The following is a 25,796-nucleotide window of genomic DNA, read 5'->3' on the forward strand; positions in this document are numbered from 1 at the left end:
CCTCTTACCGCCGGGGGCGGAGTCGCTGCCGCTTCGGGTCCCGGTCCCCGCCTCCGAGACCCCCGCGCGCCTCCTCCAGGCGAGCTGCGGGACGGGAAGGGTCCGGCCGCCGTGGGCCGCTGCCAGCCGCGGGGCTGCCGAGGGCCGCTGGCGAGGGGCGCGGGCTCAGAGTCTGGCGGCCGCCGATGGGAGGCGGAGCCCGGGCGGGCGAGCGGCGGCGCAGCGGCCACCATGGGGAACAAGCAGACCATCTTCACCGAAGAACAGCTAGACAACTACCAGGTGAGCTCGGCGCGCCCGGCCCCCAACGCTGGCCCCGCCGCCCTTCCCTTTTCTCGGTCACTGGCCGAGGCCTCCCGAGAGCCAGCTCTCCCGGGTTCAAACCCTGCCTCTGCCTTCAGCTTGCCGCGTGACCTTGGGCCGGTGACTTCCCCTCGCCGTGCCTCAGTTTCCCCACCGGTGTAATAAGAGATCTTTCCAGTTGGAAGAGCCTCTCAGGCTCGCCTCTGCCCAGCTACTCTCGCCCTAGGGCAGGACCCGAACCCCTCCCAGCCACCCATTCCAGCGCCCACCTGGCTCCGAGAGGGAGTCAGTAAACTAGGCTGGACAGAGGACCGCCCTCCCCGCTCCCTGCACCCTTAGTCCCAGGAAGGAGCCCAGGAGAGCGAGTCTCTGTAAAGCAGAAATGAGAGCTGGGGTCCTGTCTGGGCTAGGAGTGGGATGCGTCAGTCCCCACATGCAGTCTTCAGTTGGAACTGTTTTGTTTATCTGCTGGGGTTCTCTCCTTCTGACCCCAGCATGGAGATACCTGGAGCAAGAACGGAAGCCCGGTACCAGCCTTCTAGGGCCACCTCTCCCAGCTCCCTTAGGCCCTCAGCAGCCACCTCCTTAGACCTTTCTAGGTTTTCCTGGCTCCAGAGCCAGCTTTCCAGATCTGGAATCCCAATACCATCCCACCCAGGTAAAAACTTCGCTGTGGTTGCAGGATGAAGCCCAACCCCTTGGCTTACCCAGAGCCCTGGCCAATTGCTCAGCTTATCTCTGCAGCCTCAGTCTCCCCAGGTCCCTTCCCTGCCCTCTGCATGGCAGCCTTCCTAAACCCATTTGCAGTTGCTCCAGCTCACCAGGCTCATTCCTCCCTCCCTGTCTCCCTCTGCCCATGCCTTTTCCTGGGCCTGGATTCCTCTCCCCCCTCCAGATGATCTCTCTCACCCTTCAAGTCCCACATCTGATGCCTCTCCCCTGACTCCTCAGGTGGAGGGGGCAGGATTGTGTTGTGGCCTGTGTAACTGGGCAGGAGGAACACCAGCAGAGTCTCCATAGGCACTTGTTGCCTTCATCAGTGCTTACTTTGGCTGTGAAGGAAAGCAGGCATGAAGTGTGGGTCCTCTGATGTGGGTGAAGGTAAAACAAAGGCCCCTTCTCCTCCTACAAGCCCTAGTTGTCAGTAATGGATTTCTCAGCTCCCCAGGTGAGGCCCTGGGAAGGAAGAGGGGAGACACATTTATGAAGCACCTGCTGTGTACCAGGCACAGTAATTGATGCCTTCTATGCATCAACTCACTTGATCATCACAGTGAGGTGGATTATTAGCCCATTTTACAGAAGAGTAAACAGAGGCTGAGGAGCCATTCAGGGCTCACACAGGATTTCAAATCTTGACTCCCAGGCTCACTTCTTTAGTTGAGAGTGGGCTGGGCTGGGCCATGTGTGCTCTTTGTCCCCAAGGCACTCAGTCTCAGACATTCAGAGACAGACTCTCACCTCCATTGTGTGGCCCTTGTGATCGAGGCAGGTGGTGGAGTGTGTTCTAGGGAAGGGTGCTAGTGGGCAGTGGGAGGCCAGCAGGGAAGGGGGCAAAGTCCAGAAACTATGCAGCACTTGAGCAGGCCTTGGGAAGATAGGTGGAGTTTTGCCCAGTGGGGCCCAGAGGAGGCATTCCAGGTGGAGGGGACAGCTTGGATAAAGGCTTGAGAGTGGGCAGGTACAAGCAGGCAAGCCATGCTCAGAAGTGAGGAGTAGCTTCAAGGGGGTGGGGAGCCCGGGTTCCCACTCCGACCAGCCTGGCATTGGGTTACTCATCGGAGCCAGTCCCAGTGTTAGGTTCTGATCCTTTGCCAGAACCTAGCTAGACCCTGCCAGGCGGGGTGGGAGAAATGAGTGCTGTGAAACCTGAGAGCCCCACATCTCCTTCCCTCTGGCTCTCCAGCCAGCCACGTGCCAGCCATGGCTGAGTGGGGGTGAGCCTGAGTTACAGCACCCTCTCTCCTAAGTGACCCCTAGCGTTTCTTGGGACCTCCCAGCCTGGCAGTCTAACCTTTCCTGGGCAGGGTGTAACCTCCTGGTTCCCGGTGCCACTGATTCCCAATGTTCAAGCTTCTGTCCAGACCACTCCTCTGCATTGTACAGCCATCCCCCAGACCCCTCAAACTCCAAAACAGGGGTCACAGCCTCCCCAACACCCACTGCTGCTCATCCAGCCATTCCAACGCTCTGCTCTCCCTCAGCCCATGTTTTCAGTTAAGAACAAGGCCTGTTACTCAGCCTCTTTTGTGGCTCACCTGGAGGTCCCTTCCTCCATGCCCACAGCCAGGGCCCTGGGCTAGGCCTGCTCAGTCGCCTGCAAACTGTAGGTCTGACTGCTCCCTCCCGTGCCCCTCCTGCCCATCCCCCTCCAGCCACCTGCCCTCTTAGTTCTTTCACTCTTCCTTCATCTCTTCCTCCTTCCTTCCTCTTTCTTTCTTTCTTTCTTTTTTTTTTTTTTTGAGACAGTCTCGCTCGCTCTGTCACCCAGGCTGGAGTGCAGTGGTGCGATCTCAGCTCATGGCAACCTACGCATCCCAGCTCCGCCTCCCAGGTTCAAGCAATTTTCCCTGCCTCAGCCTCCCAAGTAACTGGGATTACAGGCACCCGCCACCATGCCCGTCTAATTTTTGTATTTTTAGTAGAGACAGGGTTTTGCCATGTTGGCCAGGTTCAAACTCCTGACCTTAGGTGATCCACCCGCCTCGGCCTCCCAGAGTGTTGGGATTACAGGCGTGAGCCACTGTGCCCGGCCTCCAGCCGCATTTCTTACTCCCTTTCCCTTTGTACCCCAAGTTTCAGGCACACTGAAGGGCTTCTGGCCAAGCCCTCCCTCACCTCTGGCCCTTGTTCTCCTGCTGCTCTCCCTTCTCCTTTGCTAACCTAGTCTGGCCCATCTATCTGTCCAGGCCAGGCCTCACCTCTTTGGGATGGGCTCCCTGACACCCTCCTCACCAATCTATTCAGCTGGGAATACTCAGGGAGCCTGACACATACACATCCCCAGTCCCTCTTGTGGCCACCGAATGGTTTATACTGGGCACCTCGCTGTTTGCACTCCATCTCCCTTCTCGTATGGCCCCTATCCAGGCATAAAAGAGATGCTTGGAGGATGCTTTCAAATGAATGAACAAATATTTGTTAAGGCATGGCTCCGGGAGAGCAAAGAACTCTGCACAAGGATTCTGAAGCCCTAGATTTAAGTCAGCTGGGTAGTTGATGCTGTGGGCCTTAGCAAGCCACTGTTCCCTTCTGGGCCTAAGTGTCTCCACCTCTAAAATGGGAACAACTACTAACCCGGCTGTGCTCATGTTACAGGGCTCTTGTGGGGATCAACTAAGATCACTGGAGACTGACCTTGAGCCGTGTGATGGTCATCTGGGCAGTGCTGAGGCCTGAGCTGGCAGAGCTGGATGGAGAGCCATTTCCATTACAGCTGGGACGGCCCATGGCTCGGCTCCTGACGGCTGGCACAGGCAGACCAGGCGTGTAGATGGGAGGCAGGCAGGCTACCTGAAACCAGTCACCCTTGAGTTGAGCTTTGGAGAAAGGAAAGGGTTTGGACAACCTGGAGAAAGAGGAGAGATGGGGAATAGGGTGAATAAGGCTCAGAGGCAGAACTCAAGCCTTAACTGGGAAGACATCTAGGCTTCTACTGTGAAAGCCCAGCCTGTCCTGTTTTCTGCTGCCAAAGTTCTGAGGGTCCATCAGTCCTGGGTTAGGCCCCCTCTCTGCTTCCCTCCCTTCCACTCCTCATGACCCGGACCTGGGGACCTTTGCCTGAAGACCTGTCCCCGTGTTCCTATGTACTGTCAGGAGCCAAGCAGTGATGGGGCACTTGCTCTCCAAAAGTATAAGAAAGGGTTCCTTCAGACATGTGGCTGTAGCTCCTAGGGCAACTGAGGATGTAGTGGTGGGCAGGGTCATTGGCGACTCCAGAGAAGGAAAAGACAGCAGAGCTACCGACTCTGGGGAGATGCCTTTGGGACCTTGGGTGGTGGATGGGGCTTTTGCACTGTTTCCTATCAGCTGGGGCCAATAGACTTCCTGTACCTTATCTCATTTGCTCTTCACACTGTCCCCTTCAGAGAGACACTATTTCTACTTCACAGATGCAGAAACTGAGGCTCAGAAAGGAGAATGACTTGCCTAAGGGTCTGAAGCTAGACTAGAATTTAACTCTGACTACCAAACCTTTTCCCCTACTACACTTCTAGGCCACCCTGAGTCCTGAGAAGCTTTTAAGAACACCTGCCATATTCACTGCCTGTGCACTGCCTCCCTGGAGTGAGTCCCAGGGAAACAAGTCAACAGAAGAAAAAGTGAAACATCAGTTGATGAGCAGGTTCATGGCAGCTTTATCAGTGATGCTAAAACCAAGAAACAGGTGTCACTAAATGTTCAGAAAGAGAAGAAAGGTTAAGACTAGGCAGGGGCTATGCCCTCACTGAGATACTCTGCAGCCACTGAAATAACGTAACTGCTGTGGAAGGCATATGTGGAAAAATCTGATCACTTATCCCACAAGCCTGTGTTAAGCACCTGCTGTGTGTAAGTATAGGAATACACAGCAGATGCAGGACATGGAGTGGTTGGTGTACAGTGGTCATGGCTCTGTTTGTAGTCATAGGCAGTGGTCAAGAAGCACAGAGGATCTTTTCTTGCCTCTGCTTCCTTGCCAGTGGGGGCCCCAAGCTCTACTCCCATTAAAAAGAAAAGAAGGCCAGGCGCGGTGGCTTATGCCTGTAATCCCAGCGCTTTGGGAAGCTGAGGCGGATGGATCACCTGAGGTCAGAAGTTCGAGACCAGCCTGACCAATATGGTGAAACCCTATCTCTACTAAGAATACAAAAATTAGCCAGGTGTGGTGGCGCATGCCTGTAATCCCAGCTACTCGGAAGGCTGAGACAGGAGAATCACTTGAACCCAAGAGGCAGAGGTTACAGTGAGCTCAGATCATGCCACTGCACTCCAGCCTGGGCAACACAGCGAGACTCCGTCTCAAAAAAAAAAAAAAAAGAAAAGGGAGAAAAAGGAAACACAGAGGCCTAAGTTCCATTCCCAGCCCTCCTGGGCTGTGTGTGCAACTTAGGGCAAGCTACTCAACTTTGCTGAGTCTCAAGTTACCCATCTTTAAAATAGAGAGATAATGCCTGCCCCCATTGGCTAATGATAAGGATTAAGCAAAATTGGATATTCAGAGCCCCAGGTGCCAGATGCATGATACATCATGTACTGGCTGTGATGTGATTTTCAGCCTGGGCTGCATGTTGGAACCACCTGAGTGGCTTTGAAAACTACTGATGCCTGGGTCCACCCTTGGGGATTTCTCTATAATTTGTCTGGGGTCTGCTGAGGGGTGGAGGACACAGGTATCTTAAACAGCCCCCCAGGTGATTCTGCTCTAGAGCAGACTTCCTCACACTTCAACATGTATCACCGTCATTGGGAGGGTTTTTTAAAATGCAGATCCCTGGGCCCCACCCACAGAGTTTCTGATTAAAGAGAGCTGGAGTGGAGCCTGAGAATCTGCATTTTCACCAAGTTCCCAGTGAGGCCGATGCTGCTGGTCCAGGAGCCACAGCCTGAGGACCATTGATGTAGGCAGGTGTAAGTAATTGTGACAGGGAGCAAGGTTATAGGGGAAGTGTTTGCATCTTTTGCCAGTAGAACCCTTGAATCAGGACCTGGATAGTTCCTTTCCAACACATGGGGTAGGAGAGAGGAGAGGGGAGGGAAAGGAGGACAGATTCGGGGGGAAGAGAGCAGGAGCTGGGATCTCTCCCCATTCCCAGTTCCGCTGACTGCCTCCTCCAGGCTAGGTGGGAGAGCCCTGGACCTTCTCACTGGGCACCTTAGACTATGGAAATGTCCCTGGGGTGGAGGGAAGTCCACATTCTGGAGTTTCTGGAGTTTGCTGAGAAATCAGCCCACCCTGTCTCCAGCCTGTCTGTGCCTGAGGCCTGCTAAGTAGGGAGTTTTCTGTCTGTGCTGGGTGAGGAGTAGGGGCACTGCTTCCACAGCCTGAGCCTTTCTGGGCTCCTACAGAGGAGCCATTGTCAAAAGCAAAGCTGAGACCCCCAGCAGAACCCCCTGTGTTTCCAAGGAGGCAGCATGGATCCTTAGTCTAACCCCCAGGGAGCAGCAGCTTAGAAGGACAGACTTGTTGGGTCAAATGGGGCCTGGAAATTCCTGCCAACTCTTGCCTCTTCAGCTCTCCTGAAAACACCCAGTGGAAACCCCGGATGTTGTGTGCATCCTGCGGGCGTCCTCTCTTTGGCTCTCTCAATCCAATTGCCCTGATGTCTAGCAGCTTCAGGTCTCATTCAGAGCAAGCCTGGCTGTTTGCAGGCCTGAGTTTCAGCCATTCACTCCTCATCAGAGCCGGCTCTGGTCAGCTTATGGCCCCAGGAGGCCCTACAGGCTCTGGGCTCTGCAGACCTAGGAGGCCTTCTTCCTTCATGTTGTAACAGTGAACAAAGGTGGAGGAGCTACACAGCAGGGGAGGTGCACAAAAGCCCTTCATGGTTGGGCATTTTACAAAGTGCTGGGTCCTTTTCACCTCCATACTTTTCACCAAGGCCTGGCATAGTGGCCATTGTCACTGACTCCCAGTGGTTGATACTCACCTTGGGTAGGCCATGCTGTGGATGGAGGCGGGTCATCTAGACAGACAGGACCCCTCTGAGATGAGTTTGTCATCTGGATGGCCCTAGGAGCCAAGTGCTGCCCCCACCTGGAGTAATGCTCACCTGGGGGTCCCCAGCAGTCCCTACCCTCACCTCTACCCCGGATGCCACCCGGTACCCTGCCCACCTTTCTCCCTCCCGTATCTCCCTGGCCTCTTCACTCCCTTCCCTGGGTGACCTCATCCCTTTCTGGCTTCAGATACCAGGTACATACTGATGCTTCCCCAGTCTATGTGCCTGGAACTCTCAGTCTCTGAGCCTGGGACTGCACAACCCCCCTAGCACCATGCTCAGGGCTACAGTGAGGATGGCACCCTATGCAGCTACACGAGGTGGCCCTGTGGGTCCTCATTCGGAGTTGTCTCCCAGCCACTTCCCCATCATCCCCCAGTGTATCCCACTGGCACTCAAATCAGCCACGCATACCTGTGAGCATTCATCTTCCTCCTAAATGTGCACCCTAAAGCATGCTATAGCCCCCGACCATGCACTAAGCTCCTTAGGCCTAGCCCGGGATGGACAAAGGTTTTGGGAGGCATTTTCTGTACCTACTAGAACCAACTTTCCCCAGTGGGTGAGGGTGGGGTGGGGAGGGGTAGTAGTGATTCTTCTGCCCTCAGTCCGCGGCTATCCCCTGTGAGCCCTGTGGCATCGAGGCCTCTGAGAAAGAAAGGGGCCTGGGAATCACACACTGACTATGTGTTTTCCCTCAACAGGACTGCACCTTCTTCAATAAGAAGGACATCCTCAAGTAAGTGTGGCTTCTCGTTCACCCTGTGAGACTGGGACTGGGGCCGGGGTGAGGCTGGGGCACCCCACATGGGCTGGCTGTGCTAGCTGGGGCTGAGGCGGAGCATCAGCATCTGTCAGGAACCACATTCAGGTCCCCACTCCGCCACTGGGCTGGTATGGAGTTACAGCTTCCCACTCCTCCCAGGGCCCAGATCCTCCTGCTGGGGAATGAACGTCTACTTACTACATGCTGAGCTTTCGGGTGGGTGGTTTCAGGCACATTCTTATTTAATCCTCATTGTGACCTTATAACAAGAGAATCCATTTAACCCCATTTTACAGATGGAGCTTAGCAACTTGGCTAAAGTCACAGAGCCAGGGACTCAAGACCTCTAACTCCAGGTCCCTTGCTATTTCACTGCATCCTGGGTCCTGGTATAGGAGGGAGTCCCTTTCTGTTGTTAGACAGGGGTCCCTAAGGGCCCTTTGGCTCTAGCTTTGATGTTCTTCCACTCCTAGGATGTCTAAAAGTTGAGGGCATGCCCATCGCCCCTGAGCTATTCATCAGGGTGCTGCTTCTTCCCAGGACAGCCCTTCTCCTTGGTGTTGGTGGGGATGGGGGTGGATCTGGATGGCAAAGACGAAGGGGATTGGCAGCCTCAGAAACCCAGGACCAGGCGGTGAGCAGGAATCACTGAATACCAAGAAACCTGCCCCATGGGCCTCAGTAGGCCCCTCTGCCCGGGCTATCAGGTGGCACTAAAAGCCAGCAAAGTCCCAGGATCACTTCCCCTGGAGATCGACGGTCAGGCTGGGACCAGAGCCCATTGCAGCTTCCCAAGAGAGCTGTGCTGCAACTTGTCACTGCCCTAACCACTCTGCTCATTCAGTCAGTGCCTCTCGGCTTTCCTCTCTACCCAGGCTATTCCAACCTGTACCTTGCATGGGCAGGGGACACCCCACTTCCACCAACTTAGAGAGTCTGGGCAAGGGGCAAAGCCACCAGGCCTGGCATCAGTAGACCTGGGCTCTACTCCCACATCTCAGTTCTATGGCCTTGGGTAACCATTTGACCTTCCCTGAGCCTCAGTTTTCTTCTGTATAATAGGGATAGTGAAACCTACCCTCATAGCATTGCTGAGAGGCTGCAACACTGGGGTATAGTGTTTGATAGGTGGGATTTGCCCTGTAGCTTGAGACATGTCAGGGGTGAGGTCCCCATTTGGACAGCATGGCTTTCAGTATTGGAATAACAAAGCTGTCACCCCTAGCATTCTTGTGGCACCTTTTACCTTTCAGAGTTCTTGGCATGGAGCCTCATTTGAGCCTCACAGGGAACTTCGGATCCCCTGCCTTTGTAGATGCCAAGCCCAGGCTGCCTGTCTTCTGAGGCCCATGGGCATTTTCATTCTGGCAACAAAAGCGCCTTGCCCTGGCCTTTGCACTGACTGTCACCACTCCCTGGAGTGTCCTCCTCTCCTCTGCCCACAGCATTGCTATGCATCCTTCCAGACCCAACTCCAGAGTCATCCCCTTTATAAGCACCCCAACATCCTGCCACCCTAGTGCTCCCCCAGCTGCTCTAACAGCCTGTTAGGGGCTCTTTGGGTTTCTGGGCCCAGGTGCCCAGCTCCCCCTCAGACTTGCTATCAGGCAGGACTAATGGGGAGCATGGCACCTGTTAGCCACCAGTGACCATATGAAGAGTGCGTGGGTGAAAGACGGGATTGGCTGAGGGAAAACATTCCAGGCTAGGGAGCAGCAGAGGTGAGACACAGGCCAGCTTTTCCCACTCCCACTCCCACTCCCACTCCCATCCTCCAGTGGTCTCACTGAGAGCAGCAAAGTTGCCCGTGTGGGGAAGAGGAGAGAGGAGCTCAAAGGCCAGTCCAGGAATCAAATCCAATATCATGGGCCTTTGGTGGTGGTTTTAGTCCATTCACATGCTGCTATAAAGAACTGCCTGAGACTGGGTAATTTATAAAGGAAAGAGTTTTAATTGATTCACAATTCTACATGGCTGGGGAGGCAAACACATCTTTCCTCATATGGTGGCAGGAGAGAAAAGTGCCGGGCAAAGGGGGAAAAGCCGCTTATAAAACCATTAGATCTTGTGAGAATCACTATCATGAGAACAGCATGCCCCCATGATTCAATTATCTCCCACCAGGTCCCTCCCATGACACGTGAGGATTATGGGAACTACAATTCAAGATGAGATTTGGGTAGGGACACAGCCAAACCATATTAGGGGTATTCCTGGCCCCTTGGAAAATGAGGAGCTCCAGGCAGGTGAGAGGACTTGGGGACGGGTGTTCTGGCTCCCCCACGGCCCTGGCCTGCACACCTCTGCGCGCATCAGCACCCTAGGCTCTGTAACTCAACACCAGAGCAAAACCCAAGCCTGAGGCCCCGTCTGCAGCTCGGGGATGACATTGCTTGCAGGAGCTGTTTTCTCACAGGGCCCTGCATCCAGGAGGGCTGGGTAACGGTGTTATTAAACATGAAAAGAGCTACCTGGAGTTTTGCTGCCCACCTGTCCACCCTCAGGGAAGGGTAGTAAGACAAGGCAGGATTCAGGATTGTCTGTCTGTGGAGAGACCAGGCATGGCCATGATGGCTCAATTCCAGTTTCAGCCCTTTCACTTTTCTCCAGCCTTCTCTGTAGAGAGGCCAGCATGACTGACTGCCCCTCCAGGAAAGCCCTCTCCACTGTTCACATCTCAGGTCAGGGTGACACAGCTGAGGCCTGGAGCCCAGAGAGGGCAAGGTCAGCTGCAGAGCCAGGCTGTCCAGCCCCAGGCCTTGCTCATCTTCCCTGCTCCCGAGGGCCTTTCAGGGCTGCTACTCCCCACCCCCACCGGGATGGTTTTCTTGGTAAGCTGCTCCCTGAGTACTGATCAGATGGCGAGGAGGAAACTTGAGCAGGAGGTGTTTCTTTGCATGTTGGGGCCCAGCTCTCTGGCAGCTTTGGGGCAGTGATACCGAGTCACAGATAGCCCGCCTCCAATTCTCCTTCCCTCTGCCCTGCCCGCACCCAGGTAGATCCGATTGCTCCCCAGGACACAGCTCCTCCATTCCCACACTGAGCCCGAGTGGGCAGCCACCCTGTTCAGTCACCTTGCTTTCCATAGGTAAGAGCTTAGCACTTCGACTTCCCTTGTCCCCTAATTAGGCTGTGCTCTTTAATCAGCGGGACAGTAGTCCTTGTCCCCTTGGTACACAGAGAGGCCCACCCAGCCAGCACCCCAAAGTGTTTGCCTACTTGTTCTTTTATTGTTTATTTTCTCAACCTTTTAAAAGCTTTGTGCAACCTGTTTTAATTACTTACTACACATATACATAATGATTATAGAAAAATTAGAAAATGAAGCCAGTCAAGAGAAGACAAAAAAAAAAATTACCTGTAAGCGTATGACCCAGAAATAATGGCTGTTAACCTTTTGGTATATATTATGCCAGTGTTTTTCTTTTGTATGTGTTTATCAAAAAGTCAGATCATGGCCGGGTATGGTGGCTCACACCTGTAATCCTAGCACTTTGAGAGGCCGAGGTGGGTGGATTACATGAACTCAGGGGTTTGTGACCAGCCTGGCCAACATGGTGAGACCCCTGTCTCTAAAAAAAAAAAAAATACAAAAGTTAGCCAGGTGTGGTGGTGTGTGCTTGTAGTCCCAGCTTGGCACGTGGCGGAATAGTCAAATTCTTAGAAACAGAAAGTAGAATAGTGGTTGCCAGGGGCTGAGAGGAGGGGGAATGGGGAGTTATTGTTTGATTAGAGTTTCAGTTTTGGAAGAAGGAGAGAGTTCTGGAGGTGGACCAGTGGTGGTGATGGTCACATAATAATGTGAACATATTTAATGCCACTGAACTGTACCCATCAAGATGGTGAAGATGGTACACTTTATGGCATGTGCATTTTACCATAATTCAGAAAAACTAATAATTAAGATGGTAAATTTTATGTTTTTTAAAATTATTATTATTATTATTATTATTATTATTATTATTATTTGAGACGGACTCTCGTTCTGTCGCCCAGGCTGGAGTGCAGTGGCTCAATCTCAGCTCACTGCAAACCCCGCCTCCCAGGTTCACGCCATTCTCCTGCCTCAGCCTCCCGAGTGCCACACCTGGCGAATTTTTTTTTATATTTTTAGTAGAGATGGGTTTCACCATGTTAGCCAGGGTGGTCTCGATCTCCTGGCCTCGTGATCCACCTGCCTCGGCCTCCCAAAGTGCTGGGATTATAGGCGTGAGCCATGGCGCCCGGCCTATGTTATTTTATCACAATTTTTTTTTTTTTTTTTTGAGACAGAGTCTGGCTCTGTCGCCCAGGCTGGAGTGCAGTGGCCCAATCTCTGCCTCCTGGGTTCAAGTGATTCTCCTGCCTCAGCCTCCTGAGTAGCTGGGATTATAGGCACGTGCCACCAGGCTGGGCTATTTTTTGTGTTTTCAGTAGAGACGGGTTTCACCATGTTGGTCAGGCTGGTCTCAAACTCCTGACCTCGTGATCTGCTTGCCTTGGCCTCCCAAAGTGCTGGGATTACAGGTGTGAGCCACTGTGCCCAGCCATTTATCACAATTTTTAAAGTTAAAAAAAGGTAAGAAAAAAGATCTTACTGTCCCCCTACTACCCAAGATAATCACTAACATTGTAGTGACCAGCCTTCCTTTTAGTCTTTCTTTTTGTAGGTATATAAATGTATACAAGCTTTTTTTTTTTTTTAAATGGGGTTATATTGTACAGTCTGCTTTTTTCATTTAACATCTTGCAAACAACTTCCAATATCATTAGATATTCTGATATAATATTTTAAATGGATATTTCTTAATTCGTGTAGTTGAACATTTAGATTTCCAACTTTTCACGATTTTAATTTGTACTTCAGTGAATATTCTTGTGGTACAATTCACATAACTGCATATGTCTGGGTATTTCCAACAAATTGCCTGATCAAAGATATGGATATTTTTAAGACTTTAGCTTTCCCCCCCCCACTACTGTTATATGTTTTTTGTCTTCTGACCCCAGATCATTCATTGAATAACCCAAGAGTCTGAAGTTCAGCTGCCTGTAAGGGGGGCCAACATGCACTGTAAATAAATGAAGCTGTCTAGTTGGGTGGGAACTCTTTGGAATGGATACCTGCAGAAATAGCTGCTCCTTAGCCCAAGCTGGTTATTGCCTTGGGGGAATTCAGACCATCTTGATGAAGAAACCTAGGTTTATAGTGTAAAATCTTTCAATCTGTATATGTTGGCAACAAAATTCTAAATTTATTATTTTGGCGTAATTTAATTATTTTAAAATGCTATGTGAAAACTAGGCATGAATGTGGATTGCTGGTTTGTGACTTTCAGAGGAATTAATCTTTCCCCCACTGATTTCAAATGCTGTGTCATGGACTCATTCTCATTTATGTTGGTATCTACCACTTCTAGTCTGCCTTGTAAATGCCAATGTCTATTTCATACATTGTCCTTATTATAGCTTTAAACTGTTTTAATACCTGATAGAGACAAATGTTTCCCCCGTTTCTCTTTCTTCAGGGTTCCCCTGCAACACTCCTACATTTATTCTTCTAAACAAGCTTTTTTTTTTTCTTTTTTTTTGCCAGTAGCTTGAAGAAACACTTAATGAAACAAACTTTTGAATCGGTCTGGCTAGATCCCAAATAGATCATTTGCAGATTTTGATTAGGATTGTATTCATTTTATAGAAGAATGAACAGAGCATTGTCATCATTACAGCATTAAGTCTTTCCAATCAGGAATGTACAATAGTTATCTAACTACCTAAAATATTTTTATATCTTTTGTTAAACTTTCATGGTTTTTTTTTGATACTTCAAAATTAGTGCATTTTGCACCAATTTTATACTTAGTTGTTTTTGTTTTTTCGGTTCTTTTAAATTGTGAATTCAACTTTCTTTTTAATTAAAAAAATATATAGAAACAGTCTTACTGTGTTGCCCAGGCTGGTCTCAAACTCCTGGCCTCAAGCAATCCTTTCCCCTTGGCCTCCCAAAGCACTGGAATTACAGGCATGAGCCGCTGCACTCAGCCAAATCCTATTTTTGAAAAGGCTAATTTTGATACATAATAGAAAAACTGTTGTGTACAAAGGCTTCTGAACTCTTTCTATTTCAAATAGTCTTTAAGCTAATTATTTTTGGTTTTCCAGTAAATGATAACTTGCTTCCTCTCCAATATTTAAGTGTACTATTTTACCGTTTTAACTAATTACATTCCTCCCTCAGTATCTGCAGGTGATAGGTTCTAGGACCTCCCAAGGATACCAAAAACTGCAAATGCTTAAGTCCTTGATATAAAATGGCATAGTATTTGCATGTAACCTATGCACATCCTTCTGTATAATTTTTTTTTTTTCAGGCAGGATCTCTGTCCCCCAGGCAGGAGTGCAGTGGTGCAATCATGGCTCACTGCAGCCTCAAACTCCTGGGCTCAAGTGGCCCTCCCACCTCTGCCTTCTGAGTAGTTGGGACTATAGGCACATGCCACCAAGCCTGACTAATTTATATATATATATATATATATAGTAGAGACAAGGGTCACACTGTTTTGCCCAGGCTGGTCTCAAAACTCCTGGGCTCAAGTGATTGGCTCACCTCAGCCTCCCAAAGTGCTGGGATTACAGGCATAAGCCACCATGCCCAGCTGCTCCTATATACTTTAAATCGGCACCTCCTGTACACTTTAAATCATTACATTACTTATAATACCTAATACAACATAAATGCTGTGTAAAGGGTTGCTATACTGTATTAAGGAATAATGACAAGAAAAAAAAACTATAGATGTTTAGTATAGATGCAATTTTTTTTGTCAAATATTTTCCGTCTTCAGTTGACTCACGATGCAGAACTCATGGACCTGGACGGCCAATAGTAGATTGACTCGTGCTCCTGGGGGGAAATGTTATGTAATAATGGTGATTATAGGCATCTCACATTGACAGGTATATCCCCAGTATATACAAAAATTAGCTGGGCGTGGTGGTGGGCACCTGTAGTCCCAGCTACTCAGGAGGTTGAGGCAGGAGAATTACTTGAACCCAGGAGACAGAGGCTGCAGTGAGCCGAGATTGAGCCACTGCACTCCAGCCTGGGTGACAGTGCAAGACTCAAAAAAAAAAAAAAAAAAAAAAAAAGAGAGAAAGAGATACCCTTTTGTTTCTGCTCCTAAGCAGAAACTCCTTTTGTTTCTGTTTTACTAAGAATTTTTTTTTTAATTGACAAAATATCATATACTTTAAAATACTTTTGACCAGGTGCTGTGGCTCATGCTTGTAATCTCAGCGCTTTGAGAGGGCGATGCGGCAGATCACTTAAGGTAAGGAGTTCGAGACCAGCCTGGCCAGCATGACGAAACCCCATCTCTACTAAAAATATAAAAAAATCAGCCGAGTATGGTCGCATGCCTCTGTAATCCCAACTACTTGGGAGGTCGAGGCACAAGAATCACTTGAACCCAAGAGGCAGAGGTTGCAGTGAGCCAAGATTGTGCCACTGCACTCCAGCCTGGGCGACAGAGTGAGACTCTGTCTCAAAAAAACAAAAATATTTTTAATTTTTATTAATAAATACTTCTTAAATTTCAAATAATTGAGAAGTAGGTGAAATAACAAGTAAAAGTTAGCCTCCTTCTTTTCACAACTCTCTACTCCCACCTCACAGGGACTATCAGTGTAAACATGTAGTATATAACTTCTCAGATATTTTTCTGTATCCACACATACAGTCATAAATGCATCTATCAAATTGGTCAAAATGTTTTTTGCTTAATATGATTTGTAGTCACAGATTTCCAAATATTGAACTATCTTTGCATTCTGGAAGAAATCCTACTTAGTTCTAACATACTATTCTTTTAAAGTCTTGGACTTGATTTACCAGTATGTTATTTTTCTTTCTTTACTTATTATTATTATTTTTTGTAGATACAGGGTCTCTGTTGCCCAGGCTGGAGATCCTCCTCCTTGAGCCTCCTGAGTAGCTAGGACTGCTGATGCATATCACCACATCCACCTAATTTTTATTTATTTTTTTTTTTGTAGAGACACGATCTCACTATGTTGCCCAGGCTGGTCTCAAGCTCCTGGCTTCATGCAGTTCTCTCACCTTGGCCTCCCAAAGCACATATAGATTACAGTCATGAGCCACTGTGCCTGGCCCCTAGTATGTTATTTTATAAGACTTTTTCATCTATATATGAAGTACCGTTGGTCCATTCTGGATGCTACATATTAGGTTCTTGTATCAGCGTTCTTGTTAACTTTGTAAAATAAAGTGAGGGCTTTCACATTTCTTGCCTCATACTCTGGAGCAGTTCAAGTAGCATAAGTATGGTTTCTGGTCCTGATGTTACGGTAGGACGAATATATAACTCTTCTTGAACTCAGTGTCCTTTACTGGGGGAGAGGTGACAGAGATGTGGTTCTTTGACAATGCTTAGAGTTTCTTTCACAGTGAGTTGGGTTTTCAAATTCTCCTTGGATTTTTCTTTAAAGAAAAATTCCAATGTGATTTTAGTTATTGTTTTAGAACAGATCTGTGTCCCAGCTGGCCTTTCCACCCCAGAAGATACCTCCTCAACCCCGCCAAGCACCCATTGCCTCTCTCCCTAGTCCACCCCTTCCAGGGAGTCTCTGACATGGCAGGCAGTATGCTAAAAATTGCCAGTTGAAGGCCCGTGGTTTTACGAACATCCAGGGGTGAGAACAGTAGAACAGCCCCTGCTTTACTGACAGGGAACTTATCCTCCAGTGGATTAACCCACTTACTGACACTGCTAGTGAGAGGTGTAGGCAGGGCTCCAACCTCAGCCTGACTTCATGCTCTTGCTGCAGCCATCCCACAAAACTTCGGAGGTATAGGCCAACCCCCAGAAACACTCCAATATCATACCCCGACACATGGGATAGGGTCAAGGTCAAGTGGGAAATGTAACAGTTGGAAGCACAATGGATATGTCAAAGTACCAGAGGCATGAATTATGAAAGAAGGTGCATGAATTTTGAAACAAGTGGTTATTCCTTATTTGGGGACAGTGTAAAAAAAAAATTTTCCTCTACACAAGAAATAGGAGCAAAGAAAGTCCTTGAGTGCCCTCTTGTGGAGAGTCTCAGCTTGATCCCACCACCCTGGCATTTGCTGAGCCTCCTCCCACCCAAAGTACAAGTTTAGGGGTTTTCCCCTCCAGCTCTGTCTGCAAGTCTTGGCACATCCTTGTGATTTCAGGCCCTTTTATAGGGATGTGTGACTGGCAAAGTGGGCATGTGGCATTTTATCGTTTATTTGCCCTGGACAGGCTCTGAACCAGGGGATGATGTGCTTACCAGGGCTTGACTTGCAGGGAGAAGCCAAGTGGTTGGAGTCCAGAGGTCCTGGGTTCAAATCCTGTTCCTATTGTTCATTGGCTGTGTAGGATGCAGCAGACACTTGATTCTTGAGCCTCAGTTTTCACCACCTGAAAATGGGAGACTAATAGCTACCTCTCAGGGTGATGTGGGGATTAAAATGAGTAAAGCAATGCACAGAGATTAGTTCAGGACCTGGCACAGAGTAAGCACTTGCTAAACAATAGCTGGTGTTATTATCTGTTTGAGCTGGGTAAGTAGTCAGGTGCCTTGCTAAGGACAGCTAGGCAGCAGCACCACAAGAATTGGTAGAACCCAAGGGAAGGTTGGGTGTCTGTGCTGAATGGCTTGTAAAATAAAGTGAGGGCTTTCACATTTCTTGCCTCACACTCTGGAGCAGTTCAAGTAGCATAAGTGTGGTTTCTGGTCCTGATGTTATGGTAGGACTAATGTATAACTCTTCTTGAACTCAGTGCTGTGCTGAATGTGCTGAAAGGTGGGCCTGGGGTGTGTCACAGGGTCAAGCCACTTAAAAGGAGACCTGGGCTGATCTGGCTTTGGGGGTGGCAGGGCCAGCCCAAGCCCGGGAGATACAAGATCATACCTAATCCATTCGCCAGCAGCCTAGGGCTTCACCTTAGGCAGGTTACCTACCTCAGCCCCCAGTCAATGCCCCTTACGCTTGTCCCACCCATGGCAGCACTTAATGGACACAATTTTTGTTTTTAGAGATAGGGTCTCACTCTGTTGCCCAGGCTGGAATACAGTGGGGCAATCGTAGCTCACTGCAGCCTCCAACTCCTGGGCTCAAGCTCAAGTGATCCTCCAGCCTCAGCCTCCCAAGTAGCTAGGACTGAGCCACAATATCCAGCTAATTTTTTTTTCATTTTTGTAGAGACAGGCTATGTTGCCTAGGCTGGTCTCAAACTCTGGGCCTCAAGTGGTCCTCCCACCTTAGCCTCCCAAAACACTGGGGTTACAGGCATAGGCCACCACACCCAGCTCACAATTTCATCTGAATACAATTTATACTTGTCTTGGGATGGGGGGCTATTCTCTGGGATGACGGGGACCTGGACAAGTGACATAGGGCAAAGAAAGACTGAATGATGGGACAGGGGGCGGGGAGGAAGGGAGCTTCCAAGTGAGACAGTGCCAGGATGCCTTACACCTTTGAGGGTCCATGCAGCTTGTTTTCCTGGAGGCTGGAACAGGAACTAGGGACCTGACCCATCAGTGAGGAGGGAGGGCCAGGCCCACCAGGGTAGCGGGCTGTGTCTCGATGGCCCCCAGCTAGAGAGGTTATGAGTGGCCCATTCACAGGGGCTTCCTGAGGGTGTGAGGACTGCTGAGAGCTCTCCCAGAGAGACCCAACCCTCAGGGCCTAAGTTGGGGTGATGGGGCCATGAAGTGGGCCCAAGCTTTGATGGATCCCGAGGAGTATCCGGAGGAAGAGTGGCTAAGAGTTTCTGCTTGGATTTACCATCTTGGGCTCAACCCATGGCCCTTGATGCTCCCTAGTTATGTGGCCTTAGACAATCACTCTTAACCTCTTCAGCCCTCAGTTTGCTGAGCAGTAAACGGGTCAGGATGCATCTGTCTGCACAGTGATGTGGAGGAGGATTAAATTAGGTGGTGTGTTCATTGCTTAGCACAGTATCCCAAGCATAGAAAACCCTTATGAGAGCCCAAAGGAGAAAAAATTAGAAGACTTGGATGCAGGGCCAAGGAGTGATGGTGGTGGTGCTGATGGGGTGGGTGTGGTGGAAATGGGGTGGCCTGGACACAATCTGGTTATCAGCACAGAGGTCTGGGCAGAACTCACCTCCCTCCCAACTTCATACCCTGTGGGCAGAGCAGAGAGCCTCCCATTGGCCCCTCACCTGGTCCTGGCTGAGGATGATCTGCAGAGGCACAGGCCTAGGCAGGGCAGCATTGGGCCGCTGGGACTTAGGGATGGCACCCCCTCCAGCACTTTTCCTCTGCTTTCCTCCAAGGCTGCATTCACGATTCTACGAGCTGGCCCCCAACCTCGTCCCAATGGACTACAGGAAGAGCCCCATCGTCCACGTGCCCATGAGCCTCATCATCCAGATGCCAGAGCTCCGGGTACGTGCAGGGCCTCTTGCTGGCGGGCAGGGGATCTGTGCCTCTGGACCAGCAGCAGAGGCCCCTAGGTCTGGGCTGAACCCAGCTCCACCCTTTGTGTCTGTGTGGCTCTGAGCAGATCACAGAACCTCTCTGTGCCTCAGTCTCCTCATCTGCACTCTGAATAAATAAGCTATGTGGGCTCTGTAAGGGTGCTGTACATCAGTGGCCACCCCACTGCAGGCCATAGGCTTGTGCTCATCTGCTTGTCCCTTTGTTAAGTGGCCCCAAGCCTGCTGTACTTGGCAGACCTGCGTCTGCTTTGTTAGATAATTTTTCTGTCTCCCCCTTGTCTGACCGTGGCTTCTCACTGAGGTCAGCATCGTGGTCATCCATAACATAATTTCTCAGACTTTAATGTACCTGTTAAAATTTAATTTTAAACCACCCGGGGATCTTGTCCAAATGCCAATTCAGGCTCAGTACACGTGGAGTGTCAGGATTCTGCGTTTCGAGCAAGCTCCCAGGTGAGACTGATGCTGCTGGTCCTCAGACCATATATATTTGAATGTTTCGTTTCATGAGTTCCTTATCCATAATATGTAAAGTGCACTCAGCGTTAAGAAGGCATTTGGGGCATAACTCCCCATTGCAGTGGTACTTCGTCAGTAGCCCCTGGCCAGGCCTGGGATGTGTGGCTTGATGGTGGGGTCAGAGTGCTATATGGCATCCACTTGGGGCCTACACTCTGGTTGTGACCTCAGTCCTGAGAGACAATGGACCCCAGGTTCAGCCCTGGACCGACACCCTGTCTGGCCCAGCAAGGGGCTCAAGAGCAGGCTCAGAGGGTTGCTGGGGCGGGTGAGATACTCTTGGGTGGGACTGAAGTGGTCTGTCTCTGAGCCTCCTGCGCTGGCCTGGGCTGGGCACGGAATGGGGCTAGCCAAGTGCTAGCCCAGTTGGGATGGAAGGGCTGTAGGATAAGTGATTTGGGGATCTAGGAAGGCATCCATGTACAGCTCCCTGGGAGAGGTGGCATCCAAGGTAGTCTAAGAAAATTCACAGGAGCAGAGTGATGGCAGGCCTGGGCCTGAACTGGCTGTATGACTCTTGCTGCTTATCTGGTCCAGTTATCTGACCCTACATCTACCTTCCACGATCCTGGCCTGACACGGCCTAAGCTGAGGGCCACCAGTGCCCTGGGTTGTCATCTTTTTCTGCTGGGGACAGAACCCTACACATCCAGGTAGAGCCTCTATGTGCTCTTCTGGGTAACAGGACGAATCTGTGCTTCTGCTTCAGGTGAGGCGGTGCCTCCAGTGAGAACACATTGGCTGTGGTCAGCTTTTTTTTTTTTTTTTTGGAGACAGGGTTTTGCTCTGTTGCCCAGGCTGGAGTGCAGTGGGACGATCATGGCTCACTGAAGCCTCAAATTCCTGGGCTCAAGTGTTTCCCCCACCTCAGTCTCCCAAACAGCCGGGACTACAGGCATGTGCCACTGTCCCTGGCTGTGCCCATCTTAATGATGTGACATGACCCAACAGAATGCTTCCTGAGCTCTTACACGTGCTGGGCCTGGTACCAACACCTTACATACTTTAGCTCATTTAATCCCATCGCAACCCAATTAAGAAGGTGTTATTATTCCCTTTTTACAGATGGGGAAACCGAGGCTCAGAGGGATTTGGTCACTCCTCCAGGGTCACACAGGCTGTCCACAGTCTGGCTCCAGGGCCCTCCTGATTATCCTGCACCCACAGTGATTGCTGTGTGTGTTTCCTTCAGGAGAATCCCTTCAAAGAAAGGATCGTGGCGGCGTTTTCCGAGGATGGTGAGGGGAACCTCACCTTCAACGACTTTGTGGACATGTTTTCCGTGCTCTGCGAGTCGGCTCCCCGAGAGCTCAAGGCAAACTATGCCTTCAAGATCTATGGTAACCAGGGCTAGAGGAGGGGGCCGTGAATGTGAGGTGGGCAGCATGTGGGGCCCTCAGGCTGTCTGGTTACTGCTGGCTCCTGCCCTGGGGACACCAAGAACAGTGAAGCTGATCTGTCCTCTGAAGAGTGCCTATCCAGTGGGGTGGCCAGGGGAGACGATCAGTCCCTGAGAGACATCTGTGGGGTTCCTGAGAACAGAGGAGGGAGGGACTCGCCAACCCCAGGTCAGGTGGATAGTGTGAGAGGGGTCCCAGGCATGACCTTTAAGCAGGGACTAGCAGAGGCTTGGACTAGAGAAGTGGGGACTGGCAGACCTGACAGAGGGCGCAACCCATGCAGACCCAGGGAAGCGCAGAGCTTGGTAAGGAGATGGGAGGAACTTGAAAGGTGGCGGGACGGGGGTATGAGTCTGAAGAGAATTTGGGGCCAGCCACAGAATTTGGACCTAGTGCTCTGGACACCAGGGCCCCTGCAAGGTTTCCAGTGGGGAAGGGCAGCTCTGTTTTCTGGAAAGATCACTCAGCAGCTTTGAGGTGTAAAATGGAGGAGCTAGAGAGGCTGCCTAGGCCATAGTGGTGAGGCCAGGCCTGCAGGGGGGCCTCCGGAGCCCCCCAACACTGCCAGAGGTAGGGCCGCCTGGGTTCACCCCACCCAGCCCTGCCCTCGGGCCTGCTGTCTCACCAGCCATCAGAGGGCAGCAGGCACTCATGAGCCAGGGACTCACGCTTCTCCCACAGCCATAGGGAGAAAACTTCATACCCACGAGCTCATCCCCTGTGCTGGCCTGACAGACCCATGGGGACTGGTGTCAAATCCTCAGACAGACCTCAGTTGAGATGGCTAAGGCCCAGGAAGGGGCTGGGACCCAACCTGGACCTGAAGAGTCAAGGTCAAACCTCCTGTCCTCAGCACCTTTGATCAGACACTGGATCCCAAGGCAGCAGGGTCTATCAGGGGCTGACATTTCACTTTCTTTTTTTCTATTTATTTATTTATTTATTTTTAATTTTTTTTGAGACGGAGTCTTACTCTGTCGCTCAGGCTGGAATGCAATGCGTGATCTTGGCTCACTGCAACCTCCACCTCCCGGGTTCAAGCGATTCTCCTGCCTCAGCCTCCCAAGTAGCTAAGATTACAGGTTCTGCCACTATACCTGGCTAATTTTTGTATTTTTAGTAGAGATGGGGTTTCACCATGTTGGTCAGGCTGGTCTCGAACTCCCGACCTCAGGTGATCTGCCTGCCTCGGCCTCCCAAAGTGCTGGGATTACAGGCCTGAGCCGCCGCGCCCGGACTGATGTTTCACATTCTAGTTATGTTTCACGTTCTAGTCATGTTTATTTCAGAGGACTTTGGTTTCTGTCTGTGCACCCACGTTTTGCTTGCATATCAGAAAGAAAATACCTGCCAGTCTACCCTCCACGAACTATGCCCACATGGGTCATGTAAAATGTTTCTCAGATTCCACCCAACATCTGCCCAGTCTTGGACCCCACAGCATTGCTCCTGGGATGGGCTGCTGTCTGCCCAAGACAGGGGAGTGCAGATCGCATGGACCGGGTGGGCACAGGAACACATGGAAGAACTGTGGCTTCCTTGCTGCCCTAGGCTGGGGGTGGAGTGGGGAGAGGCAGCCAGGGCCCTCCTAGTCTGGTGCTGGGGAGGCCTGGGGCCTCATTTGCAACAAGGATCATCTTACTTCTGAGCCTCAGTTTACTCGTGTTAAATGGCCACAGCAATTGAGCCAGCCAGCCAGCCAGCAAATCTTTCCAGAGATTTGCTATGTCCCATGCCAAGGGCACAGATGAATCTCCCCTGATGCCTACCCTAGAGTTGTGCCCAGGCCTCTGCAGAGATAGGGCAGAGTCACCCCCAAGTCATTGTTGGGCTCCAGGGTCCAACAATGACCAGGGATGTGACCTCAAGCAGGTACCTCTCCTTTTCACCTCTGTTGTTTTGGTTTTTTTTTTGAGACAGAGTCTTGCTCTGTCACCCAGGCTGGAGTGCAGTGGCGCTATCTTGGCTCACTGCAAGCTCTGCCTCCGAGGTTCATGCCATTCTCCTGCCTCAGCCTCCTGAGTAGCTGGGATTACAAGCGTCTGCCGCCAGGCCCGGCTTTTTTTTTTTTTTTTTTTTTTTCTGTATTTTTAGCAGAGACAGGGTTTCACCGTGTATGCCAGGACGGTCTCGATCTCTTGGCCTCATGATCCACCCGCCTCAGCTTCCCAAAGTGCTGGGATTACAGGCGTGAGCCACCGCACCTGGCCACCTCTCTGTTTCTTCATGTGTATAGTGGGGATTCAATTGTGCCTGCCTCATAGTCTTGTTTTGAAAATTAAATGAGAAAGAGCATGTAATGCTCACATGATGGGTCTTTGCCACTAACATTAATGTCAGAGTTTGCCAGTGGGCACGAGAAGCTCATCTGCAGGGGAGAGGACCCTTGTTGCTAGAAAGCCCTGCCACTGGGAGGTGATGTGTGAGCCAAAATTTGAAGGATGACCAGGAGTTTGCTGGGAAGGGACCCCAGGCAGAAGAAACAGCACATGTGCAGATCTGGTAGTTGGGCTGAAAATGTAAGGAGAGAGAATTTGCTTTGATGCAGCCACGCATGGCTTGGTCCTCTGAACCATTTTGCTATCCTTTGGGGCAGTAATAGTGCCTTTTTCTGGGTAGAATCAAACCATGTTCCCTGTTCTGTGTGCACTAATGCCAGGCATAGGCCCCTCTCTAAGGGCCTTTTGATTTTGAGTCTCCTGACCCATTGTGTCTCCTGGCCACACACCACTGAAGCAACATGGTGCGGTTTAGAAAACTTGGGTCTTAGAGTCACATAGGCCCCAATCAGAATCCCTGCTCCATCTCCGAGTGGCTCTCCCACCTTGATTAAATCACATGGCCTTTTTGGGCCTTAGTTTCCTTAGCTCTAGAAGTCTAAAGGGAACACAGGGTCCACTGTGGGCTAAGGCCAGGAAGGGCTATCTGGCCTAAGCCTGAAGTTCTCAGGAAACCTCAGATTTGGACTTTTGACTTGTTTCAGGATGTGGTTTAGTCATTGTGGGGTTGTTGTGGGTGGTGGATGTGGGTGTCTAAGCTATGCCTGGTGGGTGAGCCCTCTTGGGGGCTGGGATCCAGTGTCCCGAGAGTGTGCATGGAGATGCTCTGGGGACATCAGAAGCTGGTGGAGGTAGTAGGACCAGCTGGGAGTGTAGGGGTCCCTGGGTGCACGCAACCCGGACTTGAACATGTCCAACCCCCACCCCACAGACTTCAACACTGACAACTTCATCTGCAAGGAAGACCTGGAGCTGACGCTGGCCCGGCTCACTAAGTCAGAGCTGGATGAGGAGGAGGTGGTGCTTGTGTGCGACAAGGTCATTGAGGAGGCTGACCTGGATGGTGATGGCAAGCTGGGCTTTGCTGACTTCGAGGACATGATTGCCAAGGCCCCTGACTTCCTCAGGTGCTGCCACTACAGGGGCCGGGCTTGGGCAGGGCAGGGCAGGCTGGGATGTTGGGGCTAAGCCCCTGTCACTCGCTGTTTGTGAGCAGTGGTGTGTGACCAGGAAGCAGGAGGTCACATTCAAGGCACCCTTGCCCTAGACGTGTGACTGGCCTTTGTCCCCTGCAAGGGGGATGGTGGAAGACCTGGGGGCCCCTTCAGTGATAACTGGGGACAGAACTCCCTGGGCACTGCTGTCCCTCCAAGCCTGCCTTCCCTCAGTATTGATTACTTGCATCCACTATGCAGGGTTCCCTATTGAGGTGCTGTCCAGCGTGGGCCTGGGGCCTGCTGTGCTTTTCCCTGAGGAGCCTTTACCTGCCCAACCCAGGGCCTCTCACCCTCTCTTGCCCTTTCTCTCTTTCCAGCACTTTCCACATCCGGATCTGAGGACACTGCCGAGGCTGCAGGGGCCTGGAAGTCCACCGTCCTGCCCTGCGGTCACATGGGTGTGGCCTCCAAGCTCCCCAGGAAAGCAGTGGCAGCCTCTGGGGTTCACACCACGAATATTTCCTGTGGCCCTTTCAGCAAAAAACAGCCTTAACCAGGAAGGGGGCGTGTGAGGGTTAGGACCCTTCCCACAGCCCCTCTGTGGCCCAGCCCGAGGACCCATGGCCCCTCTCCAGGCCCTCTGTACCCCGCCCCATGCCCCAGTCCTCTCCCACTCCAGAAATGCTCCCCACCCCCCAAAGGGAAAGGCAGATAACCCAACAGGAGGTGGTGGGGTCTGACGTGTCCAAGTGCTGGCAGACACCCTGGTCACCCAGGACAGAATGGAAAAAAAAAAAAAAAAAAAAGAGGTCAGGGTTTTAATGAGCTATGCAATCTTTTTCCAAAACCCAAGGTTGGGCTGCTCCTCACCCCTGCCTGTTCCTCTTCTCCTGGCCTCCTTCACAATGTGAAGCTGTGGGCGCAGTGGGCCGAAGGGCTCTTGCCCCTGTCTCTGCCTCTGGGTCATGAGTACTACCCTGCCTGCCCTCCCCAACACCATGGAATCCTCACTGGTATGTGCTGTCCACAGATGTGTGAACTCCTGGTAGTAAAACACTTTTGCATCCCTGTGCTCTCCATGTCTGCTAATGTTAGGAAATGTTTGAGGGTACCTTTGCTTCTGATCCTAGAAATCCCACCATTGGCGTCTCACCTCCCAGCATCAGGCAGTGC

General features: G+C 51.0%; 1 protein-coding gene across 4 annotated transcripts; it reads left to right on the plus strand.

Annotated features, from left to right (window-relative positions):
• Positions 1-25,692, plus strand: LOC105493151 (calcium and integrin binding family member 2). Of its 4 annotated transcripts, XM_011760617.3 has the most exons (6): positions 1-282; positions 7,709-7,743; positions 19,104-19,215; positions 20,980-21,127; positions 24,398-24,593; positions 25,001-25,692. In XM_011760617.3, the coding sequence occupies exons 1-6, from the start codon at positions 232-234 to the stop codon at positions 25,020-25,022; spliced, it is 564 nt and encodes a 187-aa protein (XP_011758919.1). In that variant the 5' UTR covers positions 1-231; the 3' UTR covers positions 25,023-25,692. The 4 variants fall into 4 exon arrangements, with proteins under 4 accessions (XP_011758919.1, XP_011758923.1, XP_011758920.1 ...); XM_011760621.3 differs by lacking the exons at positions 1-282; positions 7,709-7,743 and adding an exon at positions 9,998-10,016; XM_011760618.3 differs by lacking the exons at positions 1-282; positions 7,709-7,743 and adding an exon at positions 15,019-15,080.
• Positions 25,693-25,796: the final 104 nt, after the last annotated feature.

This window comes from Macaca nemestrina, chromosome 7, assembly GCF_043159975.1.
Source record: "Macaca nemestrina isolate mMacNem1 chromosome 7, mMacNem.hap1, whole genome shotgun sequence".
NCBI lineage: Eukaryota > Metazoa > Chordata > Mammalia > Primates > Cercopithecidae > Macaca > Macaca nemestrina.